Source organism: Sapajus apella, unplaced genomic scaffold, assembly GCF_009761245.1.
Source record: "Sapajus apella isolate SASKATOON/1434 unplaced genomic scaffold, GSC_monkey_1.0 scaffold225, whole genome shotgun sequence".
Classification (NCBI taxonomy): domain Eukaryota; kingdom Metazoa; phylum Chordata; class Mammalia; order Primates; family Cebidae; genus Sapajus; species Sapajus apella.
Window position 1 is genome coordinate 396,495 of NW_022437165.1, and position 15,901 is coordinate 412,395.

At 41.9% G+C, this 15,901-nt stretch overlaps 1 protein-coding gene across 2 annotated transcripts in view; it reads left to right on the forward strand.

Moving 5' to 3' along the window:
• The window catches only part of PARP4 (poly(ADP-ribose) polymerase family member 4), a 94,829-nt gene that overhangs the window by 7,341 nt on the left and 71,587 nt on the right, over nucleotides 1–15,901 (forward strand). The window contains exons 2-9 of one of the 2 annotated variants that reach the window (XM_032271184.1): nucleotides 2,054–2,186; nucleotides 3,932–4,133; nucleotides 5,811–5,877; nucleotides 6,929–7,004; nucleotides 8,083–8,196; nucleotides 11,721–11,870; nucleotides 12,675–12,812; nucleotides 13,815–13,988. In XM_032271184.1, coding sequence (XP_032127075.1) covers nucleotides 2,055–2,186; nucleotides 3,932–4,133; nucleotides 5,811–5,877; nucleotides 6,929–7,004; nucleotides 8,083–8,196; nucleotides 11,721–11,870; nucleotides 12,675–12,812; nucleotides 13,815–13,988 — 1,053 coding nt within the window. In that variant the 5' untranslated portion in view covers nucleotide 2,054. Of the gene's footprint in view, nucleotides 1–2,053; nucleotides 2,187–3,931; nucleotides 4,134–5,810; nucleotides 5,878–6,573; nucleotides 6,806–6,928; nucleotides 7,005–8,082; nucleotides 8,197–11,720; nucleotides 11,871–12,674; nucleotides 12,813–13,814; nucleotides 13,989–15,901 lie in introns of those variants that run through there. The other variant, XM_032271185.1, reaches the window with a different exon arrangement.

Below are 15,901 nucleotides of genomic sequence, written 5' to 3' on the forward strand. Positions count from 1 at the left end.
TTTTTTTTATCTTTGAGACAGGGTCTCACTCTGTCTCCCAGGCTGGAGTGCTGTGGCAGATCTCGGCTCACAGCTGCCTTCTGGGTGTTAGGTTTCAAAGGGAAGGCAAGGGTTAAAGAAAGACACACACACACACACACACACACACACACACACACACACACAGAGAGAGAGAGATAGAGAGAGAGAAACAGTGAGTGAGGGCTGGACAGCAACTGTCCAGCATAAAACCAGCAAATGATGGACAGAAAGCCTGCATTTGCCATCAAGCGCTCTCTCTCTCTCTCTCTCTCTCTCTCTCTCTCTCTCTCATTCTCTGTGTGTCTGTGTGCGTGTGTGTGGTGTGTGTATTTCTTTCTTTAACCCTTGCCTTCCCTTTGAAACCTAACACCCAGAAGGCAGCTGTGAGCCATCTGCCACAGCACTCCAGCCTGGGAGACAGAGTGAGACCCTGTCTCAAAGAAAAAAAAAAAGTAGGGGAGGCCGGCCCAGTGGCTCATGCCTGCACCTGTAATCCCAGCATTTTGAGAGGCCGAGGCAGGCGGATCACTTGAGATCTGGAGTTCGAGACCAGCCTGGCCAACATGGCAAAACTCCGTCTCTACTAAAAATACAAAAATGAGCCAGGCATGGTGGTGGGCGCCTGTAATCTCAGCTACTTGGGAGTCTGAGGTAGGAGAATCACTTGAATCCAGGAAATGGAGGTTACAGTGAACTGAAATCACACCAGTGCATCCCGGCCTGGGCAACAGAGCGAGACTCTGTCTCAAAAAAAAAAAAAAAAAAATTGAAAAATAGTTACTGGAAATTAAACTCAATATTTCACCATGTATTAGTTTATTGTTAAATACATATTTCAGAGCAAAATATGCTAATTTTTCTTAGAAGTAATTCATTTCTGTATGTGAGAATGTATGGTACAGTAAAAGAATTAAATTAACCCAAACTTGGTACGGTGGCTTACACCTGTAATCCCAGCATTTTGGGAGGCTGAAGCAGGCGGATTACTTGAGGTCAGAAGTTTGAGCGCAGCCTGGCCAACATGGTGAAACCTTGTCTCTACTAAAACTACAAAAATTAGCTACATGTGGTGGTGCGTGCCTGTAGTCCCAGCTACTTGGGAGGCTGAGGCAGGAGAATTGCTTGAACCAGGGAGGCGGAGGTTGCAGTGAGCCAAGACTGTGCCTCTCCACTCCAGCCTGGATTACAAAGTGAGATTCCATCTCCAAAAAAAAAGAATTAAATTAACCCAACCGCAGAATATATATGTGTATCCACACACATACATAATCCATTTCAACACAGTTGTATATTTTTATTTCCAGTTGTTCGGTTTTTCCCCAGAATGTCTTAACAGAAACCCACATAATGAGTCTTTTTGAATGCATAGAATTATATATATATATATGGTTTCACTATCACATAATGTTAATTTTTAGTTTAGAAATAAATGCTTCCATGTTCTTGAGTCACACACTTGATGTGTAACTGAAATCTGTCATGTTTTTATTAAGAGGTATATTATGAGCCTATACAAAGGGGATTTTAGTGTTGTAATATCAGCCATAAAAGCTAGAAATTACTTTGGGAGGCCGAGGCGGGTGGATCACGAGGTCAAGAGATCGAGACCATCCTGGTCAACATGGTGAAACCCCGTCTCTACTAAAACTACAAAAAATTAGCTGGGCATAGTGGCGCATGCCTGTAGTCCCAGCTACTCAGGAGGCTGAGGCAGGAGAATTGCTTGAACCCAGGAGGCAGAGATTGCGGTGAGCCGAGATCGCGCCATTGCACTCCAGCCTGGGTAACAAGAGCGAAATTCCGTCTCCAAAAAAAAAAAAAAAAAAAAAAAAAAAGCTAGAAATTATTCTTAAGCCAGCACACATATTGCATGCTAGGATGTTATTCAACTTTGCGATGTTCAGTCTATAACATGATTACAATATCTTTCTTAAAATAAAATTTTCTCATGGTTTGCATGTATAATAATTCTAAATTCACTGTCAATTATGTTTACCTAAGAGAGAGTACTTAAAACCTTTTTTTCCTACAGGATGATGATGGGAATCTTTGCAAATTGTAACTTCTGTTTGAAAGTGAAGTACTTACCTCGGCAGCAGAAGAAAAAGCTACAAGCTCACATTAAGGAAAATGGTGGAAAGTTTTCCTTTTCATTAAATCCCCAGGTATTTCCAAATCTCAGTATGATAAAACATTGTGCATTCAGGGAAGAGGGGTCATGGTTAGCAGAGGAAGCAGAGATTAGCAGCAGGAGACAGTGAGTGAGCTACTCCAAGTTCATCAGGAGACACTGTGACATGGCCCATTGGGAGGCTGGGCCCGGAGAGGCAGAGGAGGCCCAGGCCAGCCCTGTCCTCTCTCTGTTCCCTGAACTGCAGGACAGTCCCACATGTCCTATGAAGCAGGATATTACTAGAGCACAGCCAAATATAAAAATAGAATTTCAGCCCAGCCAAATCTGTTCTTGAAGGGGAAAGTCATAGCGCACAGGATTTGCAAAAAGCGCACTGTCGTCACTCACCAGCATGGCGATGCTGGAGTGATACACTGGTAAGCCAGGTTCCAGGGGACAGAAAGAGACATGCAGTGCAGGCTCGTCTTTGCAGCGTAGCTTGTCTGTTTTGTTCATTTAAAGGCTGTAGGAAGCTACCTTCCATCTCTTGAACTTGTAGGGCTGGCAGTTCAGATAATAGGATTTTATACTAGGATGAAATCTTGGAAATAATTCAGTCTAATCTCTTTTTTTAAAACCACCTCATTGTGAGAACTAAAAATAGAAATCCAAAGACTCGAGGTGCCAGGCTGGCCTGCCCCTTCTCTGGACTTCAGCCCTGTGGCTTGGCCATATGAGCCTCATCTGTTCTGTGCAGTGTGTTCAACTCCAGCTGAATACCAGAAATGCAATGTCCCTGTTTCCTTCCAATTCAGGTAGAATTGTATATTCTTCCCTTACACGGCTTCCCATACTAAGCTGTCTCACCATCTCTGCGGACAGATGAGTAATTTGTGCCAGCTCTCCTCAGTTTATCTCCTGTGTGGAGAACTGCCAACATGGTTTCTCCTTTTTAGAAGCTCACATACTGTGAGTGCAACCTTGTGGAAGATGTACATAAACATTTGAAATGTGCATACCAGCTCCTGTAAAGAAGGAGGCAGCTCTAGCTGTAATGTTGAGGAACGATCGCCAAGATAAATTCAGTGGAAAAGCCAGCACAGAAGAGGCTGAGTAGCACGGTGCCATGTGTCTACGCGTAGTGTAGCTCTAGCAGGCTACATGAGGAGCAAGTGACAGCAGGTGCCTCTGGGGAGAGGAGCTGGGGACAACAGTGGGGAAGAAGTTAACATGTCATTATTATTTTATTTTCTAGATATTCTACGGTGTGAATTTACTATTTATTAAAAACTAAATAAAATTATAAACTGGGCATGGTGGCTCATGGGTGTAAACCCAGTACTTTGGGAGGCTGAGGTGGGAGAATCACTTGAGGCCAGGAGTTCAAGACTGGCCTGATCAACATAGCGAGACCCTATCTCTACAAAAAAACAGATTTTTAAAAATTACAAAATAAGTGAATAACCTTTGAACCCCCCTTTCTACTACTAAGAAAATAATTGAACAAGTGCACAAAGATGTGTGCATGAGGATAATCATCACAGAATTGTTTACAATAATGAAAATTTAGAAATAACCTCTAGGGTTAATTAATTATGATACATTCATATCCATACTCTGTTGATTTTTTAAATGTTTATGTTACTAGAAACTGTTATTTATAGAGGTTTTTAGAAGTTTGAGAAAAATTATCTCAAACTACCTTAAAACAAGACTTTTTAAGAGTGAAAATTACAGATACAGATAACTTATTTAGATGTTTTTACTGATGTGTAATGTACTGACTGTTTTTCTTAGTGCACACATGTAATCTTAGACAATGCTGATGTTCTGAGTCAGTACCAACTGAATTCTATCCAAAAGAACCACGTTCATATTGCAAACCCAGATTTTATATGGGAATCTATCAGAGAAAAGAGACTCTTGGATGTAAAGAATTATGATCCTCATAAGCCCCTGGATGTCACACCACCTCCTGATCAGAAGGCGAGCAGTCTTGGTAGGTATTTCATAGCAAGCTCTTGATGTATCATAGGTGCTGTAGTACACACTTGGGTTTGTCAAAGATATTATAGACAGAGAATTGTCCAGAAATACGCAAAAACAATTAGACTTCTTATTACTTCAGAAAATGGACAGAAAAATAAAGGACAAAAGACTACTCTAGCAATAGAAATAGATTTCTTGGTATCCAGCCTAGTAGCATCAGATTCAAACTGGCCACAAAACATTGATCATCTCAGAAAACCTGATTGCGATTCTAACTAGGAGGAAGGAAAAGCCTCTGTGTTAAGCAATGATTACTACACACTAATGACTGGAAATTCGAAGACCAGCATTTTGCTAAAGAAATTCTTTCCAAGCAAAAGATTGTCTCCCCAAAAGAAACATATTTTCTTTACAAACCAAGATTTTATTTTGGAATCTGTCCAAGAAGAAAGGCTTTCGACATGAGAAATGCACTCTTCTTGAGTCACATCAAAAATCAAACAGTTCTGATAAATATCAACTTACAGTAAGCACATGGTATGTGTTAGATAACGTAATGGCTTGGCAGGGCGGAGCCTCCTTAGACAATCGTCAGAAATGCTGCCGCAGTCATCAGACTTTCTCAGTGTCCCAGCAAATGACAGTCACAACAGAAATAGACAAAATAATAGATTCCTTTCACATTGAAAACATATTGTATGACAGCCAGCATAATTTATTCAGATTCCAAATTACTACAAATATCCTGATGGTCTTTGGAATCTTGACAGCAATTAAAACTGGACAGAAGTCCTTGAATTAAGAGTTATTCCTTATTATGCAGCCATCAAAAACGATGAGTTTGGGTCCTTTGTAGGGACATGGATGAACCTGGAAACCATCATTCTCAGCAAACTGACAGAAGAGCAGAAGATCAAACACCGCATGTTCTCACTCATAGGCGGGTGTTGAACAATGAGAACACATGGACACAGGGAGGGGAGCACTACACACTGGGGTCAGCTGGGGGGAAATAGGGGAGGGATGGGGGGTGGGGAGCTGGGGAGAGATAGCAAGGGGAGAGATGCCAGATGTAGGTGATGGGGAGGAAGGCAGCAAATCACACTGCCACATGTATACCTATGCAACAATTTTGCATGTTCTTCACATGTACCCCAAAACCTAAAATGCAATAAAATAAATAAATGGGGAAAAAAAAGAAAAAATAAAAAAGAGTTATTCCTATATATCACAATACTATGGATAGTGTTACTGTTTCCCTGAATGAAAAATATGAAGAAAAGCTCATGTAGAGCCCTTGAGTTTCCCTCCTGTAAGCTAGAACATCTCCAACTCCTTCACTCATGATGTGCCAGCTCTCAGGAACTCATTCTGATCCTGTGCACTTCAAGAGGAAAGTGCCAATTGAAAATTGTATGGCTATCAATGGGTTTCAAATAATACCGGAGGAGAATTCTCCTGACATGCCTATTAAAATAGAATTCGAGTACGTTCTCACTATCTTATAATGTTGTACCTTCCTCTTACAATGTTACACCCTCCTCTTTTCCCACTGGGTTGTCCTTTGATCACCAAAATTATAACTAATTTAAGGATATATTTATGAATCTTAACAATTCCAGCAGTTAGGTTAACTAATTATAAGCCTCTGAGCAGTAAACAAGTGTGCTGTTTGCTTTATTTCTAGAAGCAAAAACAGAAGATGTTTGCCTGGACAGCGCTACAGAAGAGGAAGACACCATGGAACTCAATGAGTAATTTACTTCTTTCTGATTCCTAGGACTCTACAGAGTTTGCAAAATCTTGTGTAAACCTTAAGCACAGTATTAAAATTCTATTTGTAGACTTTTTTGTATTTTATTTTGCGTATCTAATTCTTTAGTGATTTTTTTATTTGAGACTTTTTACTTCAACTAGTATAGTGATCATTATTTTTTTCTTTTTTTTTTTTTAAGATGGGGTTTCACCATGTTGGTCAGGCTGGTTTTGAACTCCCGACCTCAGGTGATCCGCCCGCCTTGGCCTCCAAAGTGCTTGGATTACAGGCGTGAGCCACCATGCCCAGCCTAGTGATCATTATTTTTATCTTCTCAGTATTATGTGAGATTGGATGCAATTATTAGATTAATTGATTTTTAAAAAGAAAAGACAATGATGATGAGATTTGGGTAACCTCTCATCTTATTACTTTACTGAGCAATCTTTAGAGTTTGTTACTTTTGCCTGATATTTTCAAAAATGGAAATAACAACACTCAAATGGAATGTGTAAGTCTAAAGTTCTATATGGCTGCTTAAAGCATACCCAAAACGTCGGGTTAATTAGTCATCACATTCAGTCTTGTTATATTTGTTAATAATCATGTTTAAAGAGAAGAAGATTCAAAATGAAAACCAGAGATTATGAGAAGTCTGACTCCTTTATTTTAGAGAGAATGGACTGTGGTCCGGAGAGGAGTGATGTAGCTTCTAAGAGTCAGACCCAAAGCGAACACAAGTGGCCCATCCCCAGAGTGTGGCCCACTTCTTTCTGCCTCTGCCTGTGCCTCGGGGACACCATCTTCCAGTGCAGAAGCTACGGCATTGGGCATCCGAGCTGGAGAAGTATGCACAGGAGGCATCCAGCTCATTTCAAATGATCTTTTAACAATTTCTCCCTAAGGGGGCCTTAGGTACTTACCGTGTATTTTGTAAGAAATCTGTCGTGTATTTCATAAGGATCTACAAGAAAAAAGTTATGAAATTCTATTTAGCCTAAGATCCATTTTAATGTTAAAATTTTAATTATACACTGTACAAATTTCAGGTTTTCTGCAGAGAGTGTTGAAATTTCCCATCTTCCTCAAGATTTTGAAGTTGCGAAATATAACACCTTGGAGAAAGTAAGAATCTGATTTCTAGTTAGAAAAATAGAAAAAACAAAACAAAACCTGTTTGAATGTCTTCTGTTTTTTTATTTGATCATTTTCTCATTGTTTTGAAAAATTGTGCATATCTTGAATATCATATAGTCCTTAAAATATGAATTGATTTTAGTATCTATTTATTTATTTTTGTGGAGACAAAGTCTCACTATGTTGCTGGTCTTGAATTCCCAGGCTCAAGCCATCCTCCCTCCTTAGCCCATCAAAGTGCTAGGACTACAGGCATGAGCCACTGCACCTGGACCCAATTCTTACTAGTCAAGAAAATGCTTATGTTTAGAACTTAATACCTAAATTTTTAGTTTTTATATTATAAAAGTAATGCATGCTCATAGCAAAAATTTTAAACAGTACAAAATATCAATATGGCATTAAAAATAAAAGTCTCTTTCCTGTTATTAACAGTTTCTTCTGTTTGGAAGGGGAAGGTTTGACACTATGTACAGTATGTTGCATTTCCATTCCTTTTGCTTTAGAAAGAAAAACAAATTTTTTTTTTTTTACAAAGTCATGCAAATGAAAATCAACACTAGTGTCTGGTGTGGCATCACTCACCTATGCTCCCAGCTGCTCAGGAAGTTGAAACAGGTGGATCTCTTGAGCCCAGGAGTTTGAGGCCACCCTGGGCAACATGGCAAGACCTCTGTCTCTAAAATATATATACAGATATACGTTGACCCTAGCCTTCAAATTGGTGTTTCATTTGTATTTTTAGATATGTTAATAAGACATAATTTGAAAATAGCATTCCCCTCCTTGATAAAGAAAACATGAAAAATGGTGTGGCATAAACATACACAGATCTATCTATGGTAAAAATACAGGAGAGAAACACACCAAAATATTAATAGTGATTGTATTGCTGTCATAGGATTTTAGGTGATTTTAATTTTCTTCTTGATACCTTTCTGTATTTTCTAAATTATATCTCTAAATGAACACATATTATTTTATAATTATAATCAACATTTTCAAATGGCACACGTTGTTTGATGTTTCAAGAGTGCAGCCTCTGAAAGTACATCCTCTTTTCCAGGTGGAAATGGAGGGATGCCGGGAAGCCGTGGTGTTAGAGCTGCAGTGTTCACGGGACTCCAGGGACTGTCCTTTCCTGATATCCTCACACTTCCTCCTGGCTGATGGCATGCAGGTAATGCTGTTTAGATTGATTCCTATGTGTTTACTGACCTCTGTTCATAACTCATTTCAATGAATCAGCCAACTTGCCAACCTTTTTCTTCTTACCTGGTATCCTAGCTCAGGCTGCCATTAATAAATGCAACAGGCAGGGGAGTTTAAACAACAGACATTTATTTCTCACAGTACTAGAGACTGGAAATCCAAGGTCAAAATGTGGCAGGGTTTATTTCTTCTGAGGTGAGGCCTCTCTCTTTGGCTTACAGACGGCCGCCTTCTTGCTGTATCCTCACGTGGTCTTCCACCTGTGGGCATCTGTGTCCTCAACTCTTCACATGAGGATAGCAGTCATGTTGGATCAGGGCCTACCCCTGTGATCTCATTAATTAATCAATTACCTCTTTAAAGGCTCTGTCTCCAAACACAGTCCCATTTTTGAGGTCCTGGGACTTAGGACTTCAGCATATGCATTTTGTAGGGGTACAGTTCATCCATAATACCTGGTAAATAATTTTGCAAAGGGGAAATGTGTTCCCTTTTGGAGTATGGGAGGTGAGGACCTCAGCCCTGAGTAGATCAGCCTAGAAGGGAATGTTCACTGGGTGCAGGGTATATAGCATTTCTGCTCTTGTTGCACATCACTTAGGGGATATTTTCCTGACATTTACACCTCTGAAAGCATTCCACTGAAACACTTCATTAAGCATCTGTTATGTATCAAGCAATCTACTAGGGCTGGCACTCAGAGCTTAAAAAAAAGCTTCACATCTTGACTCTCAGAAATCACTGTCTAGAAAGAGCTAACACTCGTCCTTGCAATCCACAGTGACAGTTCCAGTTCTGAATATGTATATGAGGTATTGAGGGCTCAAGGTCACAGAGCCCTGGGAACAACAAGGGAGGCTTTGCAGAGGCCGTGACCTTTGCCCTAGGTCAGTATCAGGTCAAGAGCACAGCTCCAATCTAAAACAATCATGAAACAAAAATAAATTCAGAATTAATGCCTGAAGTTTAAATAAAATGTTGCAACACCTACCAGGATCCTTTCTCAAGTAGACATTCAGAGTTACAGATCTTCCCCCGGCCCCCGACCGAGACACAGTCTTCCTTTATTGCCCAGGGGGAGTGCAGTGGCACGATCTTGGGTCACTGCAACCTCCACCTCCCGGGTTCAAGCAATTCTGCTGCCTCAGCCTCCTGAGTGGCTGAGATTGCAGGTACATGCCACCACACCCGGCTAATTTTTGTGTGTTCACCACGTTAGCCAGGCTGGTTTCGAACTCCTGACCTCATGATCCACCTGCCTTGGCCTCCCAAAGTGCTGAGACAACAGGCATGAGCCACCATGCCCAGCCTACAGATCTGTCTTGGGCCAGGAAGCAGTCACTTCTCAGTGGGAGTGGCCCTCACAAAGGTCCACACAGGCTCCAGGAGCTTTTCCTTTTGTTCCCACTCTGGGTGTCAGCTCAGGTACAAGAGAAGGAGACTCACATCAGGTGGATGTGAGATCCACTTGACTTGGAAGCCCCACCCCACGGAAGCCCATTGCTCTCGTCACATTGTTTTGGGTTCCAGATGCCCTCAAGGGACATACCCAGTTATATGAGTCCCTGTTCTCAGACAAGCCCAAAGCTTGGGTTTCCCACCATTGAACCCTCAGTCTCAATGCAATTTATCAATGAGAGGCCACAATTACATAAGCAATTTTGCCTGCTATTACAGCTGACGTGCCATCTTTATCAGATTTCCATGGAAACAGAGTAAGAAAGCTAATCCATGGTCAGATATGTCCAAGAAGGAAAAGGGTTTTTGTTAACTTTGTACCCCGAAATGTATACTGTACTTTGTGGAGGATTTCGTTGTTTGGGTAAGGAGTAAGTAAAAATGAAGTGAAAAAACATGACAATGTGTTATTGTTTTCTTCATTGAGAAAGGAAACTGTAGCACTGTATAGGCCAGGACATCCCTCAGGGTGCCTTCCTCCCTTAGCAAGCCCGAGTCTGCACAGAGCACCCCTTGGGTGAGCCTGGTTTGCTGAGCAGAGAAGCCTTGATAGCAGTGAGCCTCAGCCAGCTGTTCTGCTGAAGAGGATTTTGCAGCTTGCCCTTCGGCTAAATAAAACCATTTCGATGGAAATCTTCCAAAATTATGTTAAACTCTAACTTCCTAAATGGAGTGACTTCAACAGGCACTTCTTTTTTCCAAGTTTCAGAGGCATCCCGCAGCCCCCCTATCCAAGAGGGCGGCTTATCCTGAGTAGAGTGGTTTCCCAGGGGCCACACCCCCAAGCCAGGGGCTAGGCCAACACCTACAAGAACACCAGGGCTCCGAGTTGGGGCAAGTTCTTCCAGATTCTCTGGGGTTAACGTTAGGATCACTGCCCACTACAGGGGCAGGAGTTTCCCAGAAGAGCAGAAAGTGCTGCCTCCATAGATAGTTTGTGATGAGGCAGGAGCTGGGGCCTTTCTTCAACACATGGGCGACCGAATAGCTTTCCGCTGTGATTTCATTTTTGCCGTGTGCCTGTCTCTAACAGTTCTTCCCTTCTGAAGTAGTTTGCTTTTCTTCCCCTCCCCTGATTTATTTTTCTCATTTCCAAAAAGCTGGAAAGCCAGATTTCGAAGCTAATTAAAATGGTTTGTAAACAGTCTGTAGGCTTGGAAGGAAGCTTTAAGTGACTCTCCAGTGAAACAAATGATCTTTTCTGTCTGCTGTGCTTTCTCAAGCTTTTTCCCCTTTACCTCCACGTTGTAGGCTTTTTTATTAAGAGTTTAGGCCAGGCACGATGGCTCACGCCTATAAGCCCAAACACTTTGGGAGGCCGAGGTAGGTGGATCACAAGGTCAAGAGACGGAGACCATCCTGGCCAACCTGGTGAAACCCTGTCTCTACTAAAAATACAAACATTAGCTGGGTGTGGTGGCACACATCTGTAGTCCCAGCTACTCAGGAGGCTGAGGCAGAAGAATCGCTTGAACCCGGGAGGCAGAGTTGCAGTGAGCCAAGATGGTGCCATCGCACTGCAGCCTGGCAACAGAGTGAGACAGCATCTCAAAAAAAAAGAAAAGAGTTTAAAATTTTAGTAATTCTGGCTGAGCACGGTGGCTGACGCCTGTAATCCCAGCACTTTGAGAGGCCAAGGCAGGTGGATTGCTTGAGGTCAGGAGTTATTCAAGCCAACATGGTTGAAACCCCGTTTCTACCAAAAAATACAAAAAAATTAGCCAGTCGTGGTGGCACATGCCTGTAGTCCCAGCTACTGAGGAGGCTGAGGCAGGAGAATCGCCTGAACCTGGGAGGTGGAGGTTGCAGTGAGCCAAGATCGTGCCACTGCACTCCAGTCTGGGCGACAAAGCAAGACTCTGTCTCAAAATAAATAAATAAATAAAGGAAAAGAAAAAGAATTTAAAATTCAAGTAATACTTTGAAAAAAACTAATTTCTAAACTTCTTCATGTCAAGGAACTAATGCTTTATGTTCAATAAAGCTAGATATGTAAATAATTATTGTACTTTTCCTATATACCATAATTCACAGACTAGAAGACAGTTTGCTATAAAGAAAACCTCTGAAGATGCAAGTGAATACTATGAAAATTACATTGAAGAACTGAAGAAACAAGGATTTCTATTAAGAGAACATTTCCCCCCTGAAGCAACCCAATTAGCATCTGAACAATTGCAAGCAGTAAGATTGATTTATAATTTTTTGTTGTTATTGATTGAATATTTTTAATAGAAATGTTTTCTCTATTACAAATAAAAAACTGGGCCAGGCTTGGTGGCTCACGCCTGTATCCCAGCACTTTGAGAGGCCAAGGTGGGAGGATCACTTGAGGCCAGGAGTTCGAGACCAGCCTTGGCAACATAGAGGGACCCATTTAATAGTTTTTTAGTTTTTGTAGAAATGAGTCCCTCTATGTTGCCAATGGTGGCGTGCCTGTAGTCTTCGCTATTCATGAGGCTGAGGCAGGAGGATCACTGGAATCCAGCAGTTTGAGGTTACAATGAGCTATGATCATGCCACTGTACCCCAACGTGGGTGATACATAAATAAATAAATGTCAGGAGGGAAGAGGAGGAGTTCAGAAAAGGAAACGTGAACTCATAGAAAGGCATGGAAACTGAGTGGGGAATGCATTTTAGGATGAGCCATGAGATTTATTGCTTATTTCAGCAGCAGTCTGAGAGCTTTTGAGAGATCTCTTTACAACCTAGGCCATGAGTCAAGGGTCCTCAACCCTGATTGCATGTGTTAAATGCCACAGACAGACCTAGAGCTTACAGGGTGAAGGAAAAAATAGAACAGGAAGAAAAGGGGGCAGGAGGGAATCAGAGAAGAGAGAATGGAGGGAGACAGAAAGAGGATCCTGCAGTTACCTGGCTGGCGATGACTCTCCTGGGCTGTAATCAGTCATTTCTCCTCACACCTCTGTTCGTTGGCCTTCACACATGTTGACTTTTTGGTGGCATTTCTGTTTTATTGTTGCAGTTGCTTTTGGAAGAAGTCATGAATTCAAGCACTCTGAGCCAAGAAGTGAGCGATTTGGTAGAGATGATTTGGGCAGAGGCCCTGGGCCACCTGGAGCACACACTTCTCAAGCCAGTGGACAGGATTAGCCTCAATGATGTAAGTCTGTGTCGCTGAACCGATGTGAGAAACCTGCCTCCTGGTTGATTGGCTTCAGTAATAACACTTGTGTTTGCATGCTAGTCTGACTGCTCTGAAATTCATTCCTGAATGTTCTTTCCTTGTACTCTGAAGAAAGGGACCACCAAGAGTACTAAGGAGAAAATAAGCATCTGAAAAAACTAGACATCCATGTCTGGAAAATGTCAGCCTCAAGATCTGATCAAAGGCAGGCTTCTGGTACTGGCCAATTAGGAGGACCGATCTTTTGTGCCAAGAAGTTTGCAGGAAGCTGGAGGGATATGGGTGGTCTTGGTCCCCAGTTAGATTTCCAGACCCCAGCCCACTTCCTAGTGACTCCACGGTCTCGCACCTTTTGACTGTCTCAGGAAAGGCAGGCATGCCTCCAGATCACCAGGAAATGTTCTTCCCTTCTTAAGTATAATTGCAACTGAAAGAGCAGGCAAACGAAGATATCCCCAGTAGTACAACTTAAGCAACTGCATTGTTGTATTGAAATAAATAAGGACAATTTTCCTCCGTGGAATTAAGCTAATTTATCTCAAGGAGAGCATGGCTTCCTGGGGTAAAGCCCATGAAGTACTTGTGTAATTAGAAACATCTTTAGGAGATTTTTACCCGTGGTCTAGTTCTGACATCTTCCTAAATTTCTCATGTGAAAAGCAAGTCTCTCACAGTTGCATTAGTGTTTCTCTCTCTGTGTATATGTTTGTAGATATGTCCACATATAGAGAGAAATATAAGACTCTGGTTCTTTCATCTAGTGAAACCGAGCCCAGGTTTGCAATAATCCTCATGGTATCATTACCACAACTGAGATACGTCTCCAGTAAAGATGGGCATTTGCTTTGTGATAGCTGTTTAGTAGAAAATGGATAGTTTTGACATGTCCAACAATCATTTTAGATATTTTTGTGCATGCTCCTTAATTTCTGTATCAAAATTTTGTTTTAATAAGCATATATGATCTTTTGTTGAAAGGTGAGCAAGGCAGAGGGGGTTCTCCTTCTAGTGAAGGCAGCACTGAAAAATGGAGAAACAGCAGAGCAACTGCAGAAGATGATGACAGAGTTTTACAGACTGATACCTCACAAAGGCACAATGCCCAAAGAAGTGAACCTGGGACTATTGGCTAAGAAAGCAGACCTCTGCCAGGTAAACCTCTGAAACATAGAATTCAATTGATTATAAAGTATGTTGGGGGTGAGTGTCTTTAAAAATCTGATGAATAAGGTAACACTGAATCATGAAATTGTCTCCAGAGTTGTGCTAGAAAATAAATTGTTGAACCATCTTAGAAAGCCCAGGGTCCTTATGAAAGTTACTTAAACCATATTTTCAAGTGTGAATATGTTGGCATGGTGACATAAGTGCAGAAATAGGTTTAGAATTGCTATCTTCTGAATAACTTTTCAGACCTTGGAATGAGTTAGGATCCTCTCTGCAGAAGAAATGGGAAACTGCCACTGACTTAAACAATGAGAACATTTATACCTCAGACAATGAGAAATCCAGCTGTGGGCTGCCTGCTGGCCCAGGTCACCCTGAGACTCAGTGTGTCAGTGTTACCATCAGGGTTCCACCCTCCTTCCATCACTCAGTACTTCCTGTAGAATGACAGCTCTGCTCTCAGCCCAGCTTCCTCGTAATCCACAGATAGCTGCAGTAGTTCATAGCATCACATCTGTAATAGTTCTTGTTGTGTCTCCTAGAGAAAGCCTCTGGCTGACACATATTTCTCTGGTCAGAATCAAGTCATGTGCACAAAGCAGTCACTGTCGAGGAGATTGGAGCCACTGTGGCTGCTCAGAAATGGGCCATCTCTTCTGAGCTGCCAGGAGAGGAGCAGGCTCAGTGAGTAGAGGAAGGCCTGGACGAGGCTGAAGTCACTCTTTGGGTCTGCACAGCCTCATCTGTGTATGCAGGGATTGGGCCAAGATCAGAGATCCCTATCCTAGACTTCAGAGGAGTTTATAGATGTGAAATTTTGCATGTTTGGGAAATGATTGCTTTCACAAGAGTCCTAGAGGAATCAGTAATCCAAAATAAGGAAGGAACTGGTCAGTGAGAAGATATAAGGCCCTTCGAAATTTAAAATTCTGTGATTTACCTAACATCAAACATAAAGAATATCAGTGGGCCAGGCGTGGTGGCTCATGCCTATAATCCTAGCACTTTGGAAGGCCAAAGCAGGTGGATCACCTGAGGTCAGGTGTTTGAGACCAGCCTAGCCAACATGACCAAACCCATCTCTACTAAAAATACAAAAATTAGCCAGACATGGTGGTCAGGAGGCTGAGGCAGAAGAATCACTTGAGCCTGGGAGGCGGAGGTTGCAGTGAGCCAAGATCGTGCCACTGCATTCCAGCCTGGCCATGGAAACTCCATCTCAAAAAAAGAACAAAACTCCATCCCAAAAAATAATAATAATAATAATCTCAGTCATCAGTGTTGCTAAGAGGGAATGTATAGTGCCCATTCAAATATATTTTCTTTTAAATTTCTATTTTGAATAGATAATACATCTGCATGATTCAAGAGGCAAAATTATGTTAAAAAGATACACTCAGAGAAATTCCTGTTCTACCCTGTTCACTCCACCCTATTCCCCTCCCCAACACCATAGGTAACTAATCTTATTAATTTCTTTTTGTCTTCAGAGTTCCTTTATACAAATACATGTATAAACATAAATTCTTTTTTTTTTTTTCTGTCTCATGGGCTGGGGTGCACTGGCACGATCTGGCCTCACTGCAACCTCCACCTTCTGGGTTCAAGCAATTCTCCTGAGTCAGTCTCCTGAGTAGCTGGGATTACAGGTGCCCGCCACTATGCCCAGCTGATATATGTATTTTTAGTAGAGATGGGGGTCTCACCATGCTGGCCAGGCAGGTCTCAAACTCCTGACCTCAAGTGATCCACCTGCCTCTGCCTCCCAAAGTGCTGGGAATACAGTCGTGAGCCACTGTGCCCAACCTTATAAACATAAATTCTTTTTTTTTTTTTTTTGAGACGGAGTTTCGCTCTTGTTACCCAGGCTGGAGTGCAATGGCACGATCTTGGCTCAC